General features: G+C 40.1%; 2 protein-coding genes across 4 annotated transcripts; both read left to right on the forward strand.

Moving 5' to 3' along the window:
- The first annotated feature begins 2,115 nt into the window (after nucleotides 1–2,115).
- On the forward strand, nucleotides 2,116–9,574 carry LOC131935443 (bactericidal permeability-increasing protein-like). The gene is made up of 12 exons (XM_059291842.1): nucleotides 2,116–2,221; nucleotides 2,685–2,834; nucleotides 3,760–3,851; nucleotides 4,964–5,140; nucleotides 5,506–5,577; nucleotides 5,993–6,160; nucleotides 6,292–6,359; nucleotides 6,587–6,629; nucleotides 6,871–6,934; nucleotides 7,259–7,335; nucleotides 8,918–9,038; nucleotides 9,519–9,574. Exons 1-12 carry the CDS (start codon nucleotides 2,116–2,118, stop codon nucleotides 9,572–9,574), a joined length of 1,194 nt encoding a protein of 397 aa, XP_059147825.1.
- Nucleotides 9,575–12,744: 3,170 nt separating this feature from the next.
- Nucleotides 12,745–25,916, forward strand: LOC131935401 (bactericidal permeability-increasing protein). Of its 3 annotated transcripts, none has more exons than XM_059291791.1 (16): nucleotides 12,745–12,831; nucleotides 14,712–14,835; nucleotides 14,981–15,080; nucleotides 15,527–15,658; nucleotides 16,612–16,685; nucleotides 17,637–17,791; nucleotides 18,812–18,875; nucleotides 19,087–19,178; nucleotides 19,886–20,062; nucleotides 20,187–20,258; nucleotides 23,996–24,163; nucleotides 24,288–24,355; nucleotides 24,644–24,686; nucleotides 24,845–24,908; nucleotides 25,171–25,247; nucleotides 25,625–25,916. In XM_059291791.1, exons 1-16 carry the CDS (start codon nucleotides 12,829–12,831, stop codon nucleotides 25,709–25,711), a joined length of 1,500 nt encoding a protein of 499 aa, XP_059147774.1. In that variant the 5' UTR covers nucleotides 12,745–12,828; the 3' UTR covers nucleotides 25,712–25,916. The 3 variants fall into 3 exon arrangements, with proteins under 3 accessions (XP_059147774.1, XP_059147773.1, XP_059147775.1); XM_059291790.1 differs by having other exon boundaries at nucleotides 12,814–12,831; nucleotides 14,709–14,835; XM_059291792.1 differs by lacking the exon at nucleotides 12,745–12,831 and adding an exon at nucleotides 12,833–12,938.
- The last annotated feature ends 476 nt before the right edge of the window (nucleotides 25,917–26,392 follow it).

The following is a 26,392-nucleotide window of genomic DNA, read 5'->3' on the forward strand; positions in this document are numbered from 1 at the left end:
CATGTATACCGTCCCATTCAACGAAATATAATTATATACTTTTTCCAGTGTCCGCCCCCTCCCCGAAAATTCTACCCCCGCCCCCGAAAATTTCAAGTACCCCCACCCCTCTCCGGGGAGGAAAAAGTCTAAACTAAAACCACCCCACCCCCCCACACACACCACCCCCCCCACCCCCCCACACACCACCCCCCCCCCCACACCCCCCCCCCCCCCAAAAAATGTCTACCGTCCCATTCATCGAAATATAATTATATACTTTTTCCAGTGTCCCGCCCCCTCCCCGAAAATTCTACCCCCGCCACCGAAAATTTCAAGTACCCCCACCCCTCTCCGGGGAGGAAAAAGTCTAAATTAAAACCACCCCCCCCCCCCACACACACACACCCCCACCCCCCACCCCCCTAAAAAAACATGTCTACCGTCCCATTCAACGAAATATAATTATATACTTTTTCCAGTGTCCGCCCCCTCCCCGAAAATTCTAACCCCGCCCCCGAAAATTTCAAGTACCCTCACCCCTCTCCGTGGAGGAAAAAGTCTGAAAGAAACACTGGTGTCGCGCTTAGCCACTACCCGAAGAATTGCATTAAAGAAATTGCAAGAAAACCACTTTTGAGATTAGACACATTAATTAGGCGGTAATTAATTTACTGTGCATGTTTTTATTTTGCTTGTGTTTTCTCTAGAGCGTTCTTGTCAGACAGATAGATAGATAGATAGATAGACAGACAGCAAAACTATTAGTATTAATATTCGAGAAAGTTTAGGGGAGATCACTCCCGGTTTATTTAATCTTATCAACCATGAGCTTTGCCGACTCAACCATGCTTCCATCACAATTTTAAGGATTACGTGTCAACTGGTTTAGCGCCTTTGAGGCCATTGACTCCGATTTCAGCCTGCTTTTCTTTTTGGATTGCTTCCATAGCCTTTGTCCAACCAAGAACAAACTACAAGGCAGCAGTTGTTTGATTTTAGAGTTGTCTCTCCTAGAAGAGTGGCTATCCCCAGCTAACGAGCCTCATCTGCCCGAGGGTTCGAACTCGTGACTTTTCGGTTTAGCAACCATGAGCTTTACCGACTCGACCACGCCGAATTCTAATGTTCACCAACTTCTCCAGCTTCCAGACGCGATATGTGACGTCACCCAGGAGCAAGATGACCTTGAACCCTTGGCTTGACGGTCTGTCCTGGTCAGTCTCTGACTTCAGTCTGAAGCTAACGGCAGACTGGATGGTCAAGTATATGGGCTTGTTCTTGTAAGCAGACGGTATCTCAGTTTTGACGTTATCTCATAGTTTTGTTGTTAGCTCATAGTCAGTGTTTCTTCCAGACTTTTTTTCTCCGGTGGAGGGGGGGGGGGGGAACTTGATTTTTGGGGGGGGGGGGGGACGCTGGTAAAAGTATATGTTTTCTATATAAACTCTATTTCGTTCGGGGGGTGGGGGGGGCGGTAAACTTTCTGGAAGAAACACTGCTCATAGTATTGAAGTTATCTCATAATTTTGATGTACGTTAGTTAGTGAATTATCTACCACCAGTACTTAACTACACACATTCATTGAAACATGACGACTGTTGTCATTGTTAGCTGTTTTTTTTTTCCTTCGGACTGGACAATCCACTCTGGTCCATGCTTTAGTTCAACTGGAGTTTTTGAAAATTGTTGTGTTGTGTTATTGACTCTGTGCTATCCAAATCTCGCGTAACCCTCGGGTTTTAATTCAAATAGTTCCAGCTCTCCAAGGCTTCGGTTCCAGTTCCGCTGGTAAAGTTCTCTCTTGGAACCTGACGGTCAATGGTGACAGGTGAAGTAGAGTTTACCCGTTTCTGTGACCTCGGCATGAAGGGATAGTGTTGCCAGCACTATGTTCAGCCGCCTTTACTTTCCCTAACGTCAGTTAGGTACCCATCAGAGCTGGGTGGAATCAAATGGTCTACTGACTTGAACCCGAATTCGAACTCTAGACTCACATGTTAGCAGTCTAGTGCTCTATTACTAGTCCATCCCCGAAATGTTCCTTAATATAAAACCTGTTCCGGAAATTCCCGTACTTGTATGGGGCAATGGATGTGAAAATATGTAACAATGTCTTTAGCTGCCATAGTTAAATGTTCCAGTCACGTGATGAATGTGTCTACAGCCTGGAGATCTATGACGACGGCTCTGTGGATATCGTCATCAGTGACGTCAGTCTCTCAGTGACGGTTGGGCTGGGTAAGTCAGGGATAAACAAACCTTAACAAGGGGGGGGGGGGAAATACATCCTAGGACAATGTTAACCATTCTATAAATTTTAGACCATGTAAGTCCTGTAAGTTATCAATAATTAATCTGGTATGGTATGTCAGTGTATGTGTGTGTGCGGGGGGGGGTGAAAGGAGGGTGGAAGAAAGGTGCGACACACAAAAACATAACCGCCCATGCTTTGAATTAAAATGTCGGGCTATCCTGATTGACAGCCTCACGTTAAATCCGTACGGGGCTTCACACTGTCCATGAACTCATTATTAGGGTCTGGCTTGTGCCGAGTTGCTTTAAGGTTGGACACTGTGATCATCGTGCCAAGCAATGAAGTCTTGTAGACTGTGTCTGCAGAAAGAAAAAAAAAACACCAACCCAAATTTTGCCTCCAGTTCATATCCAGAACTACCCCCCCCCCACAAATCTGTCCCCCCAGGGGTGGACGCCTCAAGTCGTCCCATGCTGGACACCAAAAGCTGCGACAGCTCTATTGATGACGTCAGTCTCAAGTTCCAGGGCCTGAACGAGATGATCTGGAACCTGTTCAGTGACATCTTGGGAGATTTGTTGAAAGATGTTCTACAGAGTCAGGTAGGGAACGTGTTACATATCAGGTAGGGGACGTGTTGCATACCAGGTAGGGAACATATTACATATCAGGTAGGCAACATCTTACATATCAGGTAGGGAACATGTTACATATATGTGTTAGCTTTGTAGACCGTGTCACACAATTAAAACTGTAATGTTAATACTATCACTGTTAGAATGTCTATATATATATATATATATATATATATATATATATATATATATATATATATATATATATATACTGTTTCTATAAGATATGTACGCTGGTGACCTCAGCTATCGATGTGGATGCCCAAGCTCAATTGGCAAAGATGATCGGCAAGTACATGTTTTAATCAGATGACAAAACCGCTTGATGTCAGTCAGTGTGCAACCCCCCCCCCCCCCCACAAGTTGAAGGTAGTGTACTGAAAATATATCTGAAAGAAACTCTGGTATAGAGGGTAACAAGAAAGCATAAGTCGCACTAGCCAAACCTTGGTGGCCTTACATAATGAAATTACGAGATTCTGTGCTTTATCCACTGTTGAGTTTACACACATAATCTAAGAAATCAGTCCATTTGATTACCCTATACCAAGGGAGATTAATCCTCCCAACGACCTTATCTATTTGACGGTCACGTCATAAAATAAGATCTAGATAGATAACTGTCGTCAGCTTTAAATGTGAAGCTAACACAAACGTGCGCACACGCTTAGATTGAAAAAGGTTGTTTTCGCGCTATTTTGTATACAAATTTATAACAAAAGTATTTTAAAAAGTATAATAAAAGTATAACAAAAGTTTAACAAAAGTATAACAAAAATATAACAAAATATAACAAAAGTATAACAAAAGTTTAACAAAAGTATAACAAAAGTATAACAAAAGTTTAACAAAAAGTATAACAAAAGTATAACAAAAATATTTGACAGTGAAAGTTGGACTAGGTGGTCGCTTCGTGCTGGACTACGGTCTGATAGCGCCGGTGACATTTACAGCTGATTACATGGAGAGTCTGCATAAGGTAGGTTGGGGTTTGGGTTTAGCTTGGTATGTGTGTCTGTGGTGTGTGTGTGTGCGTGCGTGCGTGTGTGCGTGCGTGTGTGTGTTTGTGTATGGTGATGTGATGTGCACGAAAGGTGTGTCCGTGGAACGGATTACTGCGTGTTTATAAAGGCCTAGATGGTAGTGAGACGCGAGGCCGGGTGTGTTGACGTGTATGTTGTTGTACGGAGTGAACGAGGGTAACAAGGGAAGCGACTGGTCGAGTGACAGCGGTTGTTGACGTGTATGTTGTTGTACGGGGCGAACGAGGGTAACAAGGGAAGCGACTGGTCGAGTGACAGCGGCTGTGTTGTGAGCGGGAGAATGGCGTGTGGGGATGAATGCGGAGGATAGTTGACACACGAGGTTCCTGGTGCCCTCACAGTATGCGTGGAGTGGGGGGGGGGGGGTGGCTAAGTGAAAAAAGTGTGGGGGCGTAAGTGTGTGGGGATTAAGTGGTTGTTTGAGGACTGAACTGATCACTCGGGAAGTGAATGGAATTGTGAGTAGTTGAGTGAAGTGTGGGTAAAACAGGCAAATGTTTGACGGACTGTGGGCGCGTCAGGAAACGTTGTGCTAATTCAGAAAGTGAGGGAAGTGTGTGTGAGGGAAATGTGTGTGTGTGAGGGAAGTTTGTGTAAGGAAAGTTTGTGTAAGTGAAAAGGTATCTATAAAAAAATAACTCCTACCATCCTGTAGAAATTGTTATCTCCCTTGTGTTATTTAGTAAAAATTATTAAATACATGTCAAATAGTCTTTGAAGAGTTCGATCTCTGTGCTAAGTATATAGTTATGCACAGGAACATGTTACAATTGTGTTATAACTGATGTTAACACTATCAAGTTCATTGCTTCTTTCTCTGTACAAGGACGTTACGGATCTACTAATGTTCAGTGTTAGGGTAGTTTTTTTTTAATTTAAATAATGATAAACTACATGATCAATCCAATTCTATATGATAAATCCTATATGATAAATTCTATATGATAAAGTCGCGGAGCTCAGGAGATAAGTGTCGGAGTTAAAAGCTTAGTATCGGAGCTTAAAGTATAATTGGACAGTCGCTAAACGACGTCATCAACTGCTGCAGGGTGAGGTGTACTGGATAACGGACAAGAAAGAAAGCCCCCTGACACCTGAGCGGATCCCCCCGTGGGGTGACTACAGCAGGATGTTGTACCTGTGGGTCACAGAGTACACGGCCAACACGATGGCCCAGGTGGCCCAGGATCACGGGTATCTGCAGTACAACCTGACGGCCAAAGATGTGAGTTAAATGTGTTCGCTTGCTCTTTTTATACAAAGGAGGGGGGAAGTGGGGGTAATTTCCCTCTCCCTGTCATATCCCCCCCCCCACTTGAATAATTACCCCTTATAATAATGTGTTGGGTCATTTACCCCCCCCCCCCCTCCATCCCATCCAACTCCATTTGTCTAAATAACCGGCATGATGAGTGATGGGGCGGGGGCTAGTAATGTCCTGCTCTCGAAATATATATTAATCTTTGAAGTATATATATATATATATATATATATATATATATATATATATATATATATATATATATATATATATATATATACAAATGTTTATGGTTACAAAATAGAAATAAAACAAATTGTGATTTACAGCTGCCAGCTGCTATCAGATCTATCCTACATACGTCATGCACAGGAAGATGTATCGGTACTCTCGTTCCTAAGGTAAATACATGATTTTATAAGGGAACAGTAGACCACGATGTGTGTACTACAATCTACAAGCTAGGCTAGTCATTGTTGGCAAAGTAAAGTTGTGATCTTGTCCACAGATAAAGTAAAGTTGTGATCTTGTCCACAGATAAAGGCCAAGTAAAGTTGTGATCTTGTCCACAGATAAAGTAAAGTTGTGATCTTGTCCACAGATAAAGTAAAGTTGTGATCTTGTCCACAGATAAAGGCCAAGTAAAGTTGTGATCTTGTCCACAGATAAAGTAAAGTTGTGATCTTGTCCACAGATAAAGTAAAGTTGTGATCTTGTCCACAGATAAAGGCCAAGTAAAGTTGTGATCTTGTCCACAGATAAAGTAAAGTTGTGATCTTGTCCACAGATAAAGTAAAGTTGTGATCTTGTCCACAGATAAGGGCCAAGTACCCCAACTCACTGGTAGAGATCCATGTCAAGTCCTCCTCCACCCCCCTGGCCAATATTCTTGACAGTGGTTTGAACCTGGGTCTGCTGGGTGACCTGGTGCTGTATGCTCGCACACCTGATGGTAACTTGGCTTACCTGCTCACGCTTGCCATGGTAAGTGGGAGCTAACTCGTGTGATTTAGAAATGTTCTTAAGGATGATACATCTGGTCAATTATTAGGTAAGCTTTTTATTGGATTTTTCTTCTGAATTTTTAAAATTCTAAAAATAAAATTTATTTATAGAAATTATCACTCACTGGAACTGCCTACATTCACCATGAAAAAGTTAAGGGGAAAATCACAGACCATAAGTACGAAAATATTTTTTTCTTTAACAATTATTTGTCATAACCCAGTATAGTTTTCCTCTTTTCGATTCTACCTTACAAATACATGTAGATCTATAACTAATTTATACTGAGTCAAAATTTTATTTTTAATTCATCGTCAATAAAATTAAAATGTTTTATTACAATAGCTAATTGATTTAAATGTGCCTCAGATTAATTAACAACAATAATGACATTTCATTTCGCAGCTTCAAAGTTAGTTTGAAAGATTCGACTGTGGGTTATGTTGGCGTAAGTAGATCTAGATTCGAATTATTTCAGAAATTATTTCACAAATAAAATTGTGAAAGATACTTTCTGCAGCTCGGTTAGAGAGTATTCAAAGCTAATTGTACATTAAAAAAATAAACTAATAATTAATTATTTTATTAAGTGTTTACGTGTGAAGACAGATAAAAGAAAATTTATTGTGAAAACAGTTTTTTAATATGCTTATCAATATTTTGTCTTACCAAAGTTTTACATTTGTCAGGTATCTGGTTTTTATTTAGTGCTTAGTCTTGCCCTTAAACATTTTGTTATTCCAAGTTTTAACAGTGAGTTTGGTTTTTTTTTATAATTAACAACCTGCTTTCAACTTATGGAAGTAAGAATTAAAAAGAAAAAGATTTTCTAGTTATAGATTTTATTTAGGCTTCCATGCTAATCTTAGCTCCATCGTCTTATCAAGAACCATAAAACTAATAACATTAGTTAATTATTTTCAAACTAAAGGAAGAAATTAAGATAAGCTGAAACCTATAATCCCACTCTGTAACTATTTAAAGAGCAGATTTTGCCATTTTATAACAAACTTAAATGTTAAAGTTAAGAAAACTCTCCGCCCATCTAAAAATAGAACATATTTTGTATACCTCTAGCTGTGGCGGAGAAAGGTTTTGAGCTGCCCATCACTGATGACGTCATGTTCATGAACTCAAAGATAACATTCCATGAAGTAAGTGTTCATTCATCCCGTATGAGTTGTTTAACAAACATTACCAGCCTGACTTGACTTAGTCCTCTCTACTCCGTATGGAACATAGGGCCTCAACCATTTCATTCCACTTCATCCGATCCCCGGCTATTAATTTTGCCGTCTCCTAAGACATCCCTGTTGGCTTCAGTTCTTCAAGAAGACTCCGCCTCCAGGTCTGTCTTGGGCGCCCTCTCTTCCGCTTTCCCTGGGGGTGCCACTCAAGCGCTTGGCGTGTCACATTTGGGTGAGCCTTTCGCAGCGTGTGTCCCACCCAGCAATTGGCGTAGCAAGGTCGGGTGTCACCAGGCGCGGCTCTTAATATATATATTTTGCTATCTTTTGCCTTGGTGTCACCCCCCTAAATGGTCTCACCCGGTGCGGTCCGCCCCCCGCCCCCCCTCTCGCTACGGCCCAGCACCCAGCGCCACTTCCTCCTACTTATTTGCAGTCATAGGCTCCTGTCTTGCTTTTCTCCATAGTTCTATGTTCGACCTGAATTGTTGTATAAAATTATAAAAATAAAATACAACTTGATGCTTGAATGTCAATATAAAACGTTTCTCGTCAAATCGGTACAAGTGTCAAAGATCTCATTCTCAAGTTGATTACTCCCCTTATAAACAATTCTCGTGTGCTAATTTCTTTCCGTGAGATTTTTTTTCCCCTCCCCTCCGGCAAAATAAATCAACAAAAGCACACAAACACACAAAACATTAGGACTTTTCTAATTATTTGACAAAAATCCACACATTTAAAATCTAACATCTGACCTAGTCCATAATTAAAGGATAGAAAAACATGTCCCCGTGTAGCAGAGCTTTATAAACGATCGTTCTCCACAGTGTGTGCTTATAGTGTCCACTGATGTTTATAAACGATCTTTATTCACCTGGTGTGCTTACAGTAGCGTAGCGAGGGGGGGGGGGGACATATGTCCCCGGGCGCCGACCTTAGGGGCGCCAAAATGGGTTGGAAAAATAAATTGAAAGGTTGAGGGGGGTGCAAATCGAAAGTTTGAGGGGGGGGGGGGTGCAAATGGAAATCTCGGGGGGGGTGCAAATCGAAAGTTTGAGGGGGGGGGGGGGTGCAAATCAAAATCTCGAGGGGGAGTGCAAATTGAAAAGTTTGTCCCCGGGCGCCGGGAAGGGTCGCTACGCCTCTGTGTGCTTATAGTGTCCACTGATGTTTATAGACGATCTTTCTCCACAGGGTGTGCTTATAGTGTCCACTGATGTTTATAAAAAAAATCTTTCTCTACAGGGTGTGCTTATAGTGTCAACTGATGTTTTTAAACGATCTTTATTCACCTGGTGTGCTTATAGTGTCAGCTGATGTTTATAAAAAAATCTTTCTCCACAGGGTGTGCTTATAGTGTCAACTGATGTTTATAAAAAAAATCTTTCTCCACAGGGTGTGCTTATAGTGTCAACTGATGTTTATAAAAAAAATCTTTCTCCACAGGGTGTGCTTATAGTGTCAACTGATGTTTATAAAAAAAATCTTTCTCCACAGGGTGTGCTTATATTGTTCACTGATGTTTATAAACAATCTTTCTCCACAGGGGGTGCTTATAGTGTCAACTGATGTCCAGTATTTAACAGAGGCGGAAAAATATTTTCTGGTGGCTTTAAGGGGTGACTTTTTATTTGGATTAAACGCCTTAATGTATGAAGTATATACCCGTACCCGTACCATACACGTACCCGTATACGTACACGTACAAGTACACGTACACGTACACGTACACGTTCACATGTACACGTGCCCCCCCCCCCCCTCCCCTCCCCTCCCCCGACCCAACATGATAATTGTAGCTAGTCATCTTATATGATGTAGAATTTATTTATAACTTCAAAGTATTTTCATTTTATGTAATGCTTAAAATCCTACCAACTACTTTTGATACATTTATGTCACCGCTAGTTAAAGCTAGCGATTGTGCTGTATTTTTAATTTTTAATTTGAAAATAATATTAAAATAATTTTTCGATGTCAATTCATAGAACGCGACCTCTAATTTTCATTAGCCTACCAGATATTGCTTGTAGGTGAAAGCCAAACGGATATTTTTACGAGTCAAAATATATTACGACGCACAAGGTTTTAATAGGATATATCGTTTTGGTCTCTTCACTTGATTTTATCTCTGTAAAATTTGACAGCAAATTTTGAGAAGCGTCAACAAATTACCGAATTGTTCCCTGCTTTTTTGTACTGATCAAGTCGTATATTTTCTTTTTGTGAGTTTTGTTTTAAGGAAAGTATTTCTACCGGTAAGTTTACCAACTTTGATTTCTGCTTTAGATTCAGATCTAATACTTAATGTAGTGTAGTAAATATGCTTAACATCTAATCTAATTTAGCTTTGTAGCTAGCAGTTGTGGGCAATAAGTCCAATAGAAAACGTTGTATCTAGTCTCTTATGTCTTTAGTGAATACATTGTAGATTTTAGATCTAGTTATTTTTAAAAATTGGGCCTGATATTAATAGCTGAAGTCAGTCAGTAGCTTAGTATTTGTAGTAGTGAGCTTTTAATACTAAGTAACAGCCACAATTAGAGTAGCTCTAAAAGTCTGATAAGACTAGTAAAAAAAAAAAACAACCAACCTACGTCCGTTCTTGTCTTTCTTACTAGTCCAGCTTGCTGTGAAGGGTACCTGACTAAAACAGGGGAAGTAATAAGACAGCTGTGCGTGGTGTTGAGGATAACTCTACTGTTGTGCTGAGGTCACTAGAACGTTGAAACGGTTTCTTCTACACGCAACGTGGCTAGGTTAGGGCAAGATACTTTACTTAACTAATGCTATTGACGGGTGTCGCTGAGTTGGGTCAGTCACTCGATACACTATACCACAGGGATTACCTTGACCCCATTTTGTGTGAATGTAAACACTAGGTGAATCTATGACATCTTATAACATAAGGGAGTTTGTCCATGACATCTTATAACATAAGTGAATCCATGATATCTTTATAACATATGTGAGTCCACGACATCTTTATAACATTAGGGAGTCCATGACATCTTTATAACATTAGGGAGTCGATGACATCTTTATAACATTAGGGAGTCCATGACATCTTTATAACATTAGGGAGTCGATGACATCTTTATAACATAAGGGAGTCGATGACAACATTATAACATAAGTGAGTCCATCACATATTTATAACATAAGTGAGTTCATGACATGACATCTTTATAACATAAGTGAGTTCATGACATCTTTATAACATAAGTGAGTCGATGACATCTTTATAACATAAGGGAGTCGATGACATCTTTATAACATAAGGGAGTCCATGACATCTTTATAACATAAGGGAGTCGATGACATCTTTATAACATAGGGGAGTCGATAACATCTTTATAACATAAGTGAGTTCATGACATCTTTATAACATAAGTGAGTCCATCACATCTTTATAACATAAGTCCATGACATCTTTATAACATAAGGGAGTCGATGACATCTTTATAACATAAGTGAGTCCATCAAATATTTATAACATAAGTGAGTTCACGACATGTTTATAACATAAACGACATGTTTATAACAGCTTTTAATTAAATGTTCTGTAGAGAGGCCTTATTGTCACTAGTTATTTAATCGAGAAACCGAAAGTTCAATAACCGAGATTTGAAAGAAAAGGTTTTTAAATGTCGATATTAATTATTTAAAAAATAAAGTATATTTTTAAAAAAAAAAAAACTAAGAAACAACAATGAACTTGCAAAAAAATAATACATTTTCAACGTTTAAACGAAATATGAGATAAAACATTACCAATAACCTTATCTATTTGAGTTTTATAAGCACTATAGTATAAGCTACAATAGTTCTCTATGAGTACAAAACTAATAGGAAGAACGCTTCGTTCATGAATTATATTTCAAAACCAAATTTAAATTCACATAATATATATGTTTCATTAATGATATATTAAAATCAATACTATATCTTAAGAACACACTTATAACTTGTAATTTTTGACATACTATAACTTGTTATGCTTACGTTTAATGAATTAATAATTGAATTATACATGCCAAAGCATACATATAGAGTAAATCTTGTCGTACTGTTATAATTCATGCAATTTTTATATTATTTTTTTAAATGTATACACAAAGGTTACATTTCTAAAATGGTTTTATTATGGTTCAGCGATAAAAATGTAAAATGTAAATCATCTCAATTTTTCTCCACTTGAAGGGATGTGATTTGAAATTTACTTTGACCGATTGCCACTAAGTACGTCATTAATCGTTGGACGATGTCAAACATAGTTGAAAAATTTGACCTCGGCACACCACAAGGAATTTACCTTCCTGGTAGAATCACTGAAACCTAGTATCAAAATCTATCAAAATATTTAGTGCTAACCCTCCCCCCCCCCTCCTTCCAAAGCTCCCATGGTCCTAGCTCGTCTATATTCATCCTGGTCTATGTAAGCTTTAAGCAGCTCTATGATGTATTTTTTTTTGCTATACTATGTCTTACAACCCAACCCACCACCCCACCCATAGATATAACAATTAGAAGATAGAACCCCACCCACCACCCCACCCATAGATATAACAATTAGAAGATAGAACCCCACCCACCACCCCACCCATAGATATAACAATTAGAAGATAGAACCCCACCCACCACCCCACCCATAGATATAACAATTAGAAGATAGAACCCCACCCACCACCCCACCCATAGATATAACAATTAGAAGATAGAACCCCACCCACCACCCCACCCATAGATATAACAATTAGAAGATAGAACCCCACCCACCACCCCACCCATAGATATAACAATTAGAAGATAGAACCCCACCCACCACCCCACCCATAGATATAACAATTAGAAGATAGAACCCAACCCACCACCCCACCCATAGATATAACAATTAGAAGATAGAACCCCACCCACCACCCCACCCATAGATATAACAATTAGAAGATAGAACCCCACCCACCACCCCACCCATAGATATAACAATTAGAAGATAGAACCCCACCCACCACCCCACCCATAGATATAACAATTAGAAGATAGAACCCCACCCACCACCCCACCCATAGATATAACAATTAGAAGATAGAACCCCACCCACCACCCCACCCATAGATATAACAATTAGAAGATAGAACCCCACCCACCATTACACTCATGGATATAACACCAAGTATCTTGAACCCCACCCACCAACCCAACCCAATGTCAAAGCATTATATTTGTATATGACCAAACAATCACCTTGACCGAAAGTAAAATTTAACGTAACATACAACATACAACATACAACATCTAAACATTCAAACTTTGGTATAGGGCCATTTCAAAACAATTAACGGGAATTTCCCTATGTATTTATAGGCTGTCCCCAATGAGTTTTACATCCTACCACACCAGTGACCTATATTTATTCCTTAACAGCAGACGACAGGGTGAATCACAACAGCCGACAAAATGGTAAGTAGTAGACGTAAAACTTTACATTCCACACGACAGAACCAAACAACACTGAACTACATAAGTTTTCATATCTTTTGTGCTTTCGTGTGTTAGTTTATTATACTGTGAGTTTGTTTCAGCTTTCATTTTTAGATTTATTTTATGCAACACTGATTGTTTTCAATCGACAACGCTCTTTATGGATTAAAAAAAAGATTAACGTGAATGACATCTTAACTCTCGATTTAACCTCAGTTTAAAATTGTGTTTTAATCAACAAAATGAAATGCAATTCCCAAATGTTGTGCGATTAAATATGGCTACGACGTGTTGACGATCTGTGTTGAATCAATCTGTGTTGAATGGATTCACTGACCGACATTGACCGAGTTGTGAATGAGGGTATGGTTTGACATGGCTGCCGTGTAGTGTTTACTGTGTGTTCGACTCAGTTGCTGTGTGTAGTGTGTTTGCATGAATTGACCCAGTCGCCCTGACAATGTGTATGAAACCAGTCATGCGAGAAGTGGCACATTTTCTGAAACAACTTCCTTCCATTCTCTTGGTTAGGCCAGTAAAATAAGTTTTCTATCTTGCTGGTAAGAATGACGACTTAGTTTTACCGGTGTATACGTTTAGTATGCTATTAGGAGTTTTAAAAAGGTCCTATAGAACCCGATAATCTTTATGTGCAGTGAAGAAGAATACATCTGTAGCTTTTTTTTGGGTGACTTTTGGTCGTCTATAAGTGACGTTTACACTCATGAGAGGGTAGAGGTGGTCATTGTGAGAAATCGTGTGGAAGGCACTTATTTCATCGGCCAGTACTTTCTCAATGAGTCAGGTACGCCGTAAGGCTGGATAAGCTCAGCGCCTTTTAAAGACTCTGGCACGTGAGTCGAACTCGATATATTGTGTGTGAGTGTAGCACATTATTTAACAACAAACTGTCCAAGTTGAGTACATTAAATTGTGTTTGTTGTTGGGTCGTTGCGGACAGCTCTAGTTGTTGTTTGCTGCTTCCATGTACAACGTGGAGCAGATAGGGAGAGGTCTTGTGTGGGGTAGGAGGTAGAGACAGGCTAATGGGGGTGGGGTAGGATCTAGGGACAGGCTAATGGGGGTAGGAGGTAGGGACAGGCTAATGGGGGTGGGGTAGGATCTAGGGACAGGCTAATGGGGGTAGGAGGTAGGGACAGGCTAATGGGGGTAGGAGGTAGGGACAGGCTAATGGGGGTGGGGTAGGATCTAGGGACAGGCTAATGGGGGTAGGAGGTAGGGACAGGCTAATGGGGGTGGGTAGGATCTAGGGACAGGCTAATGGGGGTAGGAGGTAGGGACAGGCTAATGGGGGTGGGGTAGGATCTAGGGACAGGCTAATGGGGGTAGGAGGTAGGGACAGGCTAATGGGGGTGGGGTAGGATCTAGGGACAGGCTAATGGGGGTAGGAGGTAGGGACAGGCTAATGGGGGTGGGTAGGATCTAGGGACAGGCTAATGGGGGTAGGAGGTAGGGACAGGCTAATGGGGGTGGGTAGGATCTAGGGACAGGCTAATGGGGGTAGGAGGTAGGGACAGGCTAATGGGGGTGGGTAGGATCTAGGGACAGGCTAATGGGGGTAGGAGGTAGGGACAGGCTAATGGGGGTGGGTAGGATCTAGGGACAGGCTACTAGGGGTCGGGTAGAAGCGATGAAATGAGTACATAGTGGTTCAGCTAGAGACAGGCTACTGGGGGTCGGGTAGGAACGATGAAATGTTTATAATTAAAAATAGTTGCCACACCAATTAGATACAATTCTAAAAATTATAACATAAAAATTGTAATTTTTTATATTAAACACAATATTCACCCCCCCCCCCCCCCCCGCCCAACCCACACATTCATTATACCTAGCAGAAGATGAAGCAGGGTAGACCTGAACTTTTGTTCATTCTCGGTCTGATCGTGTTAGCCACTGATCACGTGACGTCACTCGAGCCAGGAGCCAAGTTAAGACTGACCAAAGCTGGCGTCATCTACGGTAAGGCTTTAATTGGCGTAATGAGATTAGATAATTACTGGAGTATTGAATGATATTCCTCGCTCTAAATTAGGAGGAAATATAATGTAAAATTTGCAGTGTTAAAATCCGTTTCTTGAAATATTTTGTTTAACGTATTCATTAGCCAACACGGTGGCCCAAACGGCTCTAGGCAAACAGCTTCAGACATTGAAGATAGACGACCAGTCCGGTTCTTCTGGGGACGTTTCTTATAGGCTTACAAAGTAAGTGGGGGACATAAACTGTAGACAAACAAAGTACGTGGGAATATAGTCCAATACTATAGACCAGGGGTCTCCAAACTTTTCAGTCCGAGGGCCGCATTAACTATCAAATTTCAGTTCGGGGGCCAGTTTCTTCCAGGCACGTATTTGATTTTTCTGGGAAAAGTACCTCAGCCATCACCAACCAACGTTTTTTCCGTGCACAAAAAGATCTCCGCGGGCTGGATTAGAGGACATCGCGGGCCGCATCTGGCCCGCGGGCCGTAGTTTGGAGACCCCTGATATAGACTAACAAAGTAAGTGCCAGATAAGTTCTTCTGATATCAAAGCTACACTGATCAATGACGCAGGCAGAACCCTGTTATTGAGGCGTGGGAATACGTTGTTACTTATGGTGTGTTGTTTAAAGTTGTTACCAATATTGACATGTGTATCAAATCTTCCAGCATCCAGACACGCCATGTAGCAGTACCGAGCAGTAGCATGACCTTGAACCCTGACCTTGATGGCCTGTCCTGGTCACTCTCAGGATTTGGCCTCAGCCTAACAGCTGACTGGTGGGCCAAATACAACGGCATGTAAGCAGCTTTTGTCTAGCGTTGTTTTATCTTCTCGGCATGTAAGCAGATGTTGTCTAGTGTTGTTTTATCTTCTCAGCATGTAAGCAGCTGTAGTCCAGTGTTGTTTTATCTTCTCGGTATGTAAGCAGATGTAGTCCAGTGTTGTTTTATCTTCTCGGCATGTAAGCAGCTGTAGTCCAGTGTTGTTTTATCTTCTCGTCATGTAAGCAGATGTTGTCTAGTGTTGTTTTATCTTCTCAGCATGTAAGCAGCTGTAGTCCAGTGTTGTTTTATCTTCTCGGTATGTAAGCAGATGTAGTCCAGTGTTGTTTTATCTTCTCGGCATGTAAGCAGCTGTAGTCCAGTGTTGTTTTATCTTCTCGGCATGTAAGCAGCTTTTGTCCAGTGTTGTTTTATCTTCTCGGCATGTAATCAGCTGTAGTTTAGTGTTGTTTTATCTTCTCGGCATGTAAGCAGATGTAGTCCAGTGTTGTTTTATCTTCTCGTGTGGTATACTAGGTTCACGTCCGCTTGGTCCACTATCCTCATCCCCAACTCATAGGTCATTCATTTTGATTTTTAATTAACATTTCCAAAAGGTCCTTAATTTAAGCCCTCTGAATGTTCTCCGTGAGTGTTTATATAAAATATGTAATGTTCATGTTAGTGTTTATATTAAATATGTTCATGTCTCAATGTTTGCTGTGTTTATAGGAAGTATGTAATGTTCATGTCTCAATGTTCGCTGTGAGTGTTTATATTAAATATGTTCAAGTCTCAATGTTTGTTGTGTTTATATGAAATATGTAATGTTCATGTCTGAATGTTTGCTGTGAGTGTTTATATGAAAGATGTAATGTTCATGTCTGAATGTTTGCTGTGAGTGCTTGTATTAAATATGTATTGTTCATGTCACAAAGTTTGCTTTGAGTGTTTATATAAAATATGTTCATGTCACATTGTCCTTGCAGCATCCCTATCTCAGACAGCGGCTCTGTGGATATCGGCATCAGTAGCGTGAGTCTCTCTGTAACGGTTGGGCTGGGTAAGTCAGGTCAAGGTCGATAGGGAATAGATTAACATTGGCAGTTGAGTAAAGGTCAAGGTCGATAGGGAATGGATTAACATTGGCAGTTAAGTCAGGTCAAGGTCGATAGGGAATGGATTAACATAGGCAGTTAAGTAAAGGTCAATCAAGGTCGATAGGGAATGGATTAACATTGGCAGTTAAGTCAGGTCAAGGTCGATAGGGAATGGATTAACATAGGCAGTTAAGTAAAGGTCAATCAAGGTCGATAGGGAATGGATTAACATTGGCAGTTAAGTCAGGTCAAGGTCGATAGGGAATGGATTAACATAGGCAGTTAAGTAAAGGTCAATCAAGGTCGATAGGGAATGGATTAACATAGGCAGTTAAGTAAAGGTCAAGGTCGATAGGGGGTGGATTAACATTGTCAGTTGAGTAAAGGTCAAGGTCGATAGGGAGTAGATTAACATTGTCAGTTAAATCAGGTCTAGGTCGATAGGGAGTGGATTAACATTAGCAGTTAAGTCGGTTCTATTTACGATGGCAGTTAAGTTCATACTTTATTTAACAAATGAAGTGACACATAGCCTTCTAATACAATTCAATCTAGTCGTTTATGTGCAGCATTTGTTAATTGGCATTAATAATAAAGTATGGGGGGGGGGGGTGGATGTTGGAAAAAGGGGATTGAGAATGCACAGGCAAACACTTCAGCCCAAGCTTTGAGTTATTTATTCGAAGTTTTCTTACTCCAAACATCAATACTTTGAATCCCCTCGGAATTGCACACTATCTTGGTATTTTAGTTCTGATGCCCATAAATTCGTTAAAATGTAATTCAAAGGGTGCGCTAAAACTTGCTTAGGCCCTCTGTCTCAACGTAGAGTTCATCCCTAGAAATAACCCCCAAATCTTGCCTCCAGTTTATCCCCAGAACTAACTCCCCCCCCCCCCATATCTGTCCCCCAGGGGTGGACGCCTCAAGTCGCCCCATGCTGGTCACCAAAAGCTGCGGCAGTTCCATCGGTGACGTCAGTCTGGACTTTCACGGCGGCAGCGCGTGGATCTACAACATCTTCAAGGACATCCTGGCTGGCATGGTCAAAGATGCTCTCAATGGCCAGGTCAGGCACAGATCTTTCGTTTATTGTGTACCTTCTCTCTCTCTCACTCTCTCTCCTCTCTCTCACTCTCCTCTCTCTCTTTCTCTCCTCTCTCTCTCTCTCCTCTCTCTCTCTCCTCTCTCTCTTTCTCTCCTCTCTCTCTCTCCTCTCTCTCTCCCCTCTCTCTCTCTCTTTCTCTCCTCTGCTGTACCGACTGGTGCTGTACATTGTGATGTTCCGTCCACTCGTGTCTAGATGTTATGCCTGTCTATCCACTGTCTATCCACTGTTTATCAAATGTCTGTCCACAATCTGTCCACAATCTATCCACTGTCTATCCACAATCTATCCACTGTCTATCCACTGTCTATCCACTGTCTATTCACTGTCTATCCACTGTCTATCCACTGTCTATCCACTGTTTATCAAATGTCTGTCCACAATCTGTCCACAATCTGTCCACAATCTATCCACTGTCTATCCACTGTCTGTCCACAGTCTATCCACTGTCTATCCACTGTCTGTCCACAATCTGTCCACAATCTATCCATAGTCTATCCACTGTCTATCCACTGTCTGTCCACAATCTGTCCACAATCTATCCACTGTCTATCCACTGTCCACAATCTATCCACTGTCTATCCGCTGTCTGTCCACAATCTGTCCACTGTCTATCCACTGTCTGTCTATCCACAATCTATCCACTGTCTATCCGCTGTCTGTCCACAATCTATCCACTGTCTATCCACTGTCTATCCACAATCTATCCACTGTCTATCCACACTACCCTGTCCCAGACCAAGCCATTGAGGGCATACCGCTGTAAAACTTCTAATGGCTAGCTGAACCAGAGACTGTCATTTTTCGTGTAACCATTCCAAATGCTACAGTCTCGTGGTACCGTCTCTCCTTGTTTTTACAAAGTGGCAATGTCCTGCCACGAATGTATATATATATATATATATATATATATATATATATATATATATATATATATATATATATATGCTATTGTGTGTATGTATGTACTTTTGTCTATAGATATGTACGCTCGTGACAAAAGCTATCAATGTGGACGCCGAAGCACAACTGGCGAAAATGAACGGTGTGTAGGTGGTTTTAATTAGTTTAATTAATTATACGTTAGGTCCTTATTTATCTAATATTAGCGTAGCTTACCTCATCCCTACTGTAACGTTCTAGCCTCGCCACCATGCGTCGCTTAAATACACATACACACACATTTCATCCTTAGATTAGCTGGGGATTTCAACATTCTGCGGGGCATTGATAAAACATGAGCAATTTAATTACAGTGTACATTGAAATAGACAATCGTTTCCTACTGGACTACGGGCTGATAGCGCCCGTCACATTTACAGCTGATTACATGGAGAGTCTGCATAAGGTAGGTTGGGGTTTGGGTTTAACTTTAAGGGAACGTATGCGGGGGTTTACAGAGAGTGGGTTGGAGAGTGGTTGGATGCAGAGGCGTAGCGAGAGGGGGGCGGGGGTGCGGACCGCACCGGGTGACCCCATTTAGGGGAGTGACACCAAGGCAAAAAATAGCAAAATATATAGAAAAAAACTTGAGGGGGGGGGGGTGCAAATCGAAAATTTGTAAGTTTGTCCCCGGGAAGGGTCGCTACGCCTCTGGGGGGGGGTGACACCATTAAGTGCCGCACCGGGTGACACCCGACCTCGCTACGCCACTGATTCGATGTGTGGGGGATTGAGGTGAATTGGTGGGGACGGGGGTTGATTTATCCAGGAATGTGACATTATTTACAGACGAAACCAAAAAGAATTCAACAACACACAGTTTTTTTTTTTTAACGGCCTAAAAACGCACGTCAAAGATGTTTGAAGATAAACTAGTGCAAGAGGTGTGGGGGGGGGGGGGTCGTTTTAAAGTGCTAGTGCTACTATATCAGCATTGTCAGGCAGAGGGGGCACCAGTTCCTTCTCTAGCCTGCCCCTGTTTATGCCTTCACCTTTTGATGATCAAACAGACACTATATAATTTAAGTTATTCTAAAAGTCTGTAACATGTTACAAAATTAGTTGAAGATTTTTAGCTCAGAACATAAGAATTAGAATGTCGTGTTTGTTTAGGGTGAGGTGTACTGGATAACGGACAAGAAAGAAAGCCCCCTGACACCTGAGCGGATCCCCCCGTGGGGTGACTACAGCAGGATGTTGTACCTGTGGGTCACAGAGTACACGGCCAACACGATGGCCCAGGTGGCCCAGGATCACGGGTATCTGCAGTACAATCTGACGGCCAAAGATGTGAGTTGGATCTGTTTATTGATATGAATGTATATGCATATATATATATATATATATGTTATATATACATATAATGCTTAATATACGACATGCCTATATCACTTAAAGCTTTTGTATTTCCCAGCTGCCAGCGGACAGCAAATATATCCTGAATACAACATGTACTGGAATGTGCATTGGTACTCTCATTCCTCAGGTAAACACTATTTTATATCATAACAAACAGTAAGCCATGAGAAACACAGAATGGGCTGAATTCTAACATCTATTCTACAATTTAGTGTGTAACAGGTAAAAGATTAGTACCCTAACCAGTGGTTGCGCCATGTTATTTAACGCCCTAGGCAATCTATTATCTATATATATAATTCTCTTCTGGGAGACGCTACAGTCCCCTTTCTTCCTCTCTATCGCTACCACCCCCCCCCCCCCACCCCCTCACATGGTCTGGTGAGCTGTGGTTCACGCTGTTTACATTTTACAATCATAGAGACGGGTTTGGTGACGGCTATTCATGTCATGTCATGTTTGCCTGTCGTCCCTACTGGGACATAGGCCGCTGACAAGAGCTTTCCAGACGTCTCTGTCCAGGGCTAGTCTCTCCAACCTTCCCCAGGTGTATCCAATCTTCTTGGTGTCTTCTTCCAGGTCACGGCTATTAGGGGCAGATAATTTAGTTTGAAACGATTTTAAACTTAGAGGAGGTAACTAAGAGGAGGCTGCTTTCACGGGGGGGGGGGGGGGGGGGTTAGTGTTTTTAAGCAAATATTTTCAGTGGCAGCATTGGTACTGTCGAATTCACAAATTATAAATTACTGAAAAGTAGAAAAAAACAACTAAATAGCGGCGTATGATACGCAGCAGGTCGGCTCGTACTTATTAAAACGCCACCTTTCACACAAATTAATTACAAAAACATATGTATAAGAAAACAATTAATTAAAAGTGACATATTAATTTATTATCAATTACATACACGTTATAAGTAGACATCAAAATCAAATTTTACTTGCCTCCTTCGTTGCAAAAGTCTGTACTAATTCCCTCAATTCCAGTGTGGAGGCGTAATCACATTCTATTGAAATTGTTGCCTAGTCCACGAGTCTACTTAGCCACATAACCCCAAAGTTGAATACTGTATGTCTACTAATATTAAGTATGCAATCTACAACGGCTACTGATGTATTTGTTGTTTAAAACTTCTGCTCTATATAATTTTTACAATAGCAAATAACAACTTAAAGTAGTATTTAAAAGTAATGGGTCAACCTAAAGGGCCGGAATTTGAAGTGAATGTAGTGGTGAGCAACGAATTATCTCCCATTTGGAAATTCAAATACCAATATTTCATTCAAGGGAAATAACTATCACAAGTATAGATAAATTAATCAAGTGCAAATCTAAAAAATACAAAACACTTAAAATTTCATTTTATAATCATTATATTTAATTTTTTATACTAATTATGTAACCTGTCAAAACAATATATTTTACCAATTGACTACTTAACTGTAGATTGTAGTTTGAAAGTGTAAACATAGTACCTTTATTTTAACATACTTCTAGTCAATTTCTATGACATTCAGTTTTTGTTCCTGCCAAGTAATTGAGTAACAAAAATTAATTTTGGATCCCCAAAATATTGGGACGCCTTGAAGAAATCAAATACGGGTAACTGTTAAACAAATTTGCAACAAATTTTGTTTAAAGGAAAAACATAATTAAAAAAAAAACAACAGTTTATGGTTAGTTTTTTCAGCTAGAGGACGCCTAACTTTCTTTGTAGTTTGTTCTGTCCTGAATTGAATCATCTAACTTACGATAAACTCGACTACTCGATGTACTCAAACTCTACTACATTTACAACACATATCAAACTTCGATACCTAAACATAACTAGACACAACTAGATGCTCCGGAACTACGACACCACATCGCTTAACTTCACCAGACTCTACACACGATACTCCCAATCAACAACTATTTAACTTGACTTAGTCCTCTCTGTTCCGTATGGAACATAGGGCCTCAACCATTTCCTTACATTTCATCCGATCCCCGGCTATTAATTTTGCCGTCTCCCAAGACATCCCTGTTGGCTTCAGTTCTCCGAGAAGACTCCGCCTCCAGGTCTGTTTTGGGCGCCCTCTTTTCCGCTTTCCCTGGGGGTTCCACTCAAGCGCTTGGCGTGTTACATTTGGGTGAGCCTTTCGTAGCGTGTGTCCAGAGTTTCTTCAAGGCATCTCTTCGGGGGGTGGGGGGGGGGGGGGGGGGTGGGGGGAGGGGGGCAAAAAAAGTCGTACGCCCCCCCCGCCCCCCGAAAATTTCATGTGCCCCCCCCCCGGAGAAAAAAGTCTGTAAGAAACATTGCATGTGTCCCACCCAGCGCCACTTCCTCCTTATTTGCACACCCATAGGCTCCTGCCTTGCTTTTCTCCATAATTCTATGTTCGGCACTTTGTCCTGCCATCTCAATTTCAAAATCTGTCTAAGGCATCTGTTCATGAAGATCTGTATCTTTGCTGTACTAGCTTTGGAAACTCTAGTGATTTAACTCGACCTTCTAATACACGATAACAGTCAACATACTTCGATAAATACCGCAATGCTCGATGCTTCCGGACTCTAGAACAACGGTTCTTCATCATCAACACTCTCATTTCTCTACTACCAATCCCATTCACATTCCACTAGACCTACACCTACATGACAGCAGCCAAATAAAATATACGATACTTTGAACACCCCGTCATTACAAAACTATATAGGCCCTACACCAAAACAGCTTTTGTAATTCAAAGTCAGAGAAAACGAGACTTACAAGCCCCATTAAAAACCAAAATTGCATGTGTTTTGAAACGCCCCCGTAATGTGCTGGAGCGATCACTAAATCAACACTAAAATGAGATAAAACCGTTTGAAATGTTCGAAATTTAAATTACGAACTTATTTAATAGCTTTCTACAATCAATTATGTGACACCAAAATAAAAAGGCAAAGTGACTGGTAAAAAAAACGCCTAGACCTTTTCAAATTAGGGAGGTTTGGGTGCATCGTCACCAACGCGAATAAATATAGGCCTATTTAGGCCTTATTTTGGGGTGGGGGCGCAACATTGATAGTTCGCCCTGGGAGCCGAAATAGATCGCTACACCTTTGTATATTACCATCAAGAATTTATATAAAATAATCAGTATTTAATTATCAGGTACTTTTTGATAATGTCGATTACATATTTTAGGGATGGGGCCCTAGGCGACCACCTAGTTCGCCTTATAGGTAGCGCCGACCCAGAGGCTTAGCGACGGGGGGAACATATTTCCCCGGGTGCCGACCTTAGGGGGCGCCAAAATGGGTTGTAAAAACAAATTAAAATATCATTTTAGTTGCATTTTTTGCATTATATATATATAAATATATATGAGGGGTGCAAATTGAAATTTTGAGGGGGGGGGGGTGCAAACCAAAAGTTTGAGGAGGGTGCAAATTGAAAATTTGCTCCCGAGGGGGGCGCCAAATTGAACTTTTGTCCCCGTGCGCCGGGAAGGGTCGCTACGCCTCTGCGCCGACCCTGACCCTTACTCACAGTATGGGGCAGTGTGGTCAGATGGTAGAGCATACAACTTCTAACCTGGAAATCTCGAGTTTGGTTCCCGGACATAAACTACACAACGTCTCTAAATCCACGCAACACTGATGGGTACTTTACTCAGGTTGGGGATAGTAAAGGTGGATGGTCATAGTGCTGGCATACCTGTTTGTTAGAAGACGAGGTCAAGAAACTTGAACTACACTTCGTCTGTCATTGTTGGCAAAGTAAAGTTGTAATTTTTTCCACAGATAAAGGCCAATTAAAGTTGTGATCTTGTCCACAGATAAAGTTAAGTTGTGATCTTGTCCACAGATAAAGTTAAGTTGTGATCTTGTCCACAGATAAGGGCCAAGTATCCCAACTCAGTGGTAGAGATCCATGGCAAGTCTTCCTCCACCCCCCTGGCCAATATTCTTGACAGTGGTTTGAACCTGGGTCTGCTGGGTGACCTGGTGCTGTATGCTCGCACACCTGATGGTAACTTGGCTTACCTGCTCACGCTTGCCATGGTAAGTGGGAGGTAACTCGTGTGATTTAGAAATGTTCTTAAGGATAACAGTTCTGGCATCTGCCGTTTCTATTTTTAAATTTTGACTTAAAGAATTATAAATATAATGTTGACATTAATTTCAGAAATTATCACTGAATGGGACAGCCTTCATTGATAGTGAGAAAGTTAAGGGAAACATCACAGCATACAGGTGTTTAATTTTTATATTGTTCTATGATCAATAAGTAACCATAACTCCAGAATAATTACTTCCCTTAGTGTGTATCCTACTTTAGCTATTTAATCACAAAAGAAGTTGCCTTCTTCTTTCAGGTTTTTTTTTTTGTTTTTTTTAAATTACTAAGCTTTTTCTTTTTAATTTATTGCCAATTGAATAAAATATTAACATTTTTTGTATAATATATTTTGCAAAAATATAATGTACTTTATTTGCTTTATAAATTAATAATTAATACAATAACTACAATTGTATTTATAGCTTCAAAGTTAGCGTGATAGATTCAGCAGTGGGGGATGTTAGTGTAAGTAATCAATTTATAAATAAAGTATACATTATAATCTGAATCTGTAGCTAGAAAATATTTATATATAATGATAAATTTAAAATAAACTGTGTTTGCTTTAACACAGTTAATGAACCTGATTTTCAAATTGTTCACTTATATTTCGTATTTTACAGGAATTCGCTTTGAATTTGCTACTTAATGCAGCACTTAAACTATCTGTGATTCCAAGTTTTAATAGTGAGTCAACTTTGTTCTGCCAAATAAAAAAAAAATGTATTGGCATAAAATCTTTGTAGATTTTTTTTTAGATCGTATTGCAAAATAAAAAGAAACATAATTCTAAACAAAATTATTTGCTACATACTTTAATTATTTGATATTTGACCTAAAATATTTTTTAGTGTTTACAAATTAAATTTTTTTTAATTTAAAAACAAAAAGAATATGCATAGAGTATTTATAGTGTTAACTACACATGAGTATATATTTGTACCTCCAGAAATGGCTGAGAATGGTTTTGAGTTACCCATCACTGGTGACATCAGATTCCAGAGTTCTAAAATTACATTCCTTGATGTAAGTGCTCATTCTATACAGTAAACATCTACCTGGACGAGTTGCTTAAAAAAACATCTTCATCATTGTCCCTACTATTTCTAACTAAAGTATCATGTTAAAGTAAATTAACTCCCTTTATTTATAAGTATTTGGATACAATTTAATTTTCTTCCATGATAAACTTATTTTCCCTAAGAACATTTGATCATCATGATTAGTTGCTTGAAAAATATGTGAGCTTGAGAGAGTACTCCCACACCTAAATTATGTAGATACATTAAAACTAGGGCATAAATAAATGTATCAAGTCAGAGCAATTAGACGGAGCTACCTCACACATTAAATAAAAGTCCCAGTGCATGGACATTGGTCAACCTGTACAACTTTCTCCACAGGGTGTGCTCCTAGTGTCCACTGATGTCCAATACATCACACAGACAGAACAAGTTCTTCAATTTGCATCTGAGAGTGATTTTCATTAACATTTCAAATATTAATGATGAACTGATTACATGTTGTAAATATAAAATTTAATTTTTAACTTACATTTTTTTTATCCTTTACTGCTGGTTATTAATGCTCCACAATATTTTTTTGTAAAAACTGTCAAGTATTATTCCATTTATTATTAACATAAATGTGTTTATTACGCATTCTCTGTAACAACTAAAATCCTTCTAGATCAGATTTATTGTTGATGGATAATGTTACAGTCAGGTTTAAAATCGGTATCTCAGAAACTTTGCACAACTAAAGCATTACATTAGGGTGGTTCTTAATATTTGTCATGTTTTGTTATTATGCAAACGATTCAATGATAATGTTTTAACATGTTGCGTTTCATGGCACTCTGCCCCTCTGGGATTTACAATCTCGTTTAAATTTGTTCAACGTGCTCAGTGTCTTGTCAATTAGATAAGGAACAAGGTGGGCTATCCAAATCATCTACTAAGTAGGCAATTTCAACATAACCAATAACACCTATAATGAATAAAATTTTCTTTTCTGTGCCCTTCCTGTCAGATGTTCATTGCTTTTTTCTCTGTAAGTGTCTACACATCAACCAGATTATAGCTGAGTCCAGGAGAGCCATGTTAGAGGACAACTCACTTAAAATGTCATGACTTTACAATTGACACCATTGGTTCTTATTTGTTAACAAA

Source organism: Physella acuta, unplaced genomic scaffold (genome assembly GCF_028476545.2).
Source record: "Physella acuta isolate Inbredline_101_S28 unplaced genomic scaffold, ASM2847654v3 ptg000144l, whole genome shotgun sequence".
In the NCBI taxonomy this organism is placed as follows: domain Eukaryota; kingdom Metazoa; phylum Mollusca; class Gastropoda; family Physidae; genus Physella; species Physella acuta.

Excerpts from the sequence above, each read along its gene's own strand:
- LOC131935443 (XM_059291842.1), top strand. The coding sequence starts at position 2,116 with ATGTTCCAGTCACGTGATGAATGTGTCTACAGCCTGGAGATCTATGAC. Across the intron at positions 3,852-4,963 it reads ACATGGAGAGTCTGCATAAG|GGTGAGGTGTACTGGATAAC; the intron begins GTAGGTTGGGGT and ends CAACTGCTGCAG. Across the intron at positions 7,336-8,917 it reads CAAAGATAACATTCCATGAA|GGGGTGCTTATAGTGTCAAC; the intron begins GTAAGTGTTCAT and ends CTTTCTCCACAG.
- LOC131935401 (XM_059291790.1), top strand. Across the intron at positions 24,356-24,643 it reads GGAAACATCACAGCATACAG|CTTCAAAGTTAGCGTGATAG; the intron begins GTGTTTAATTTT and ends TTGTATTTATAG. Across the intron at positions 24,909-25,170 it reads TGTGATTCCAAGTTTTAATA|AAATGGCTGAGAATGGTTTT; the intron begins GTGAGTCAACTT and ends TTGTACCTCCAG.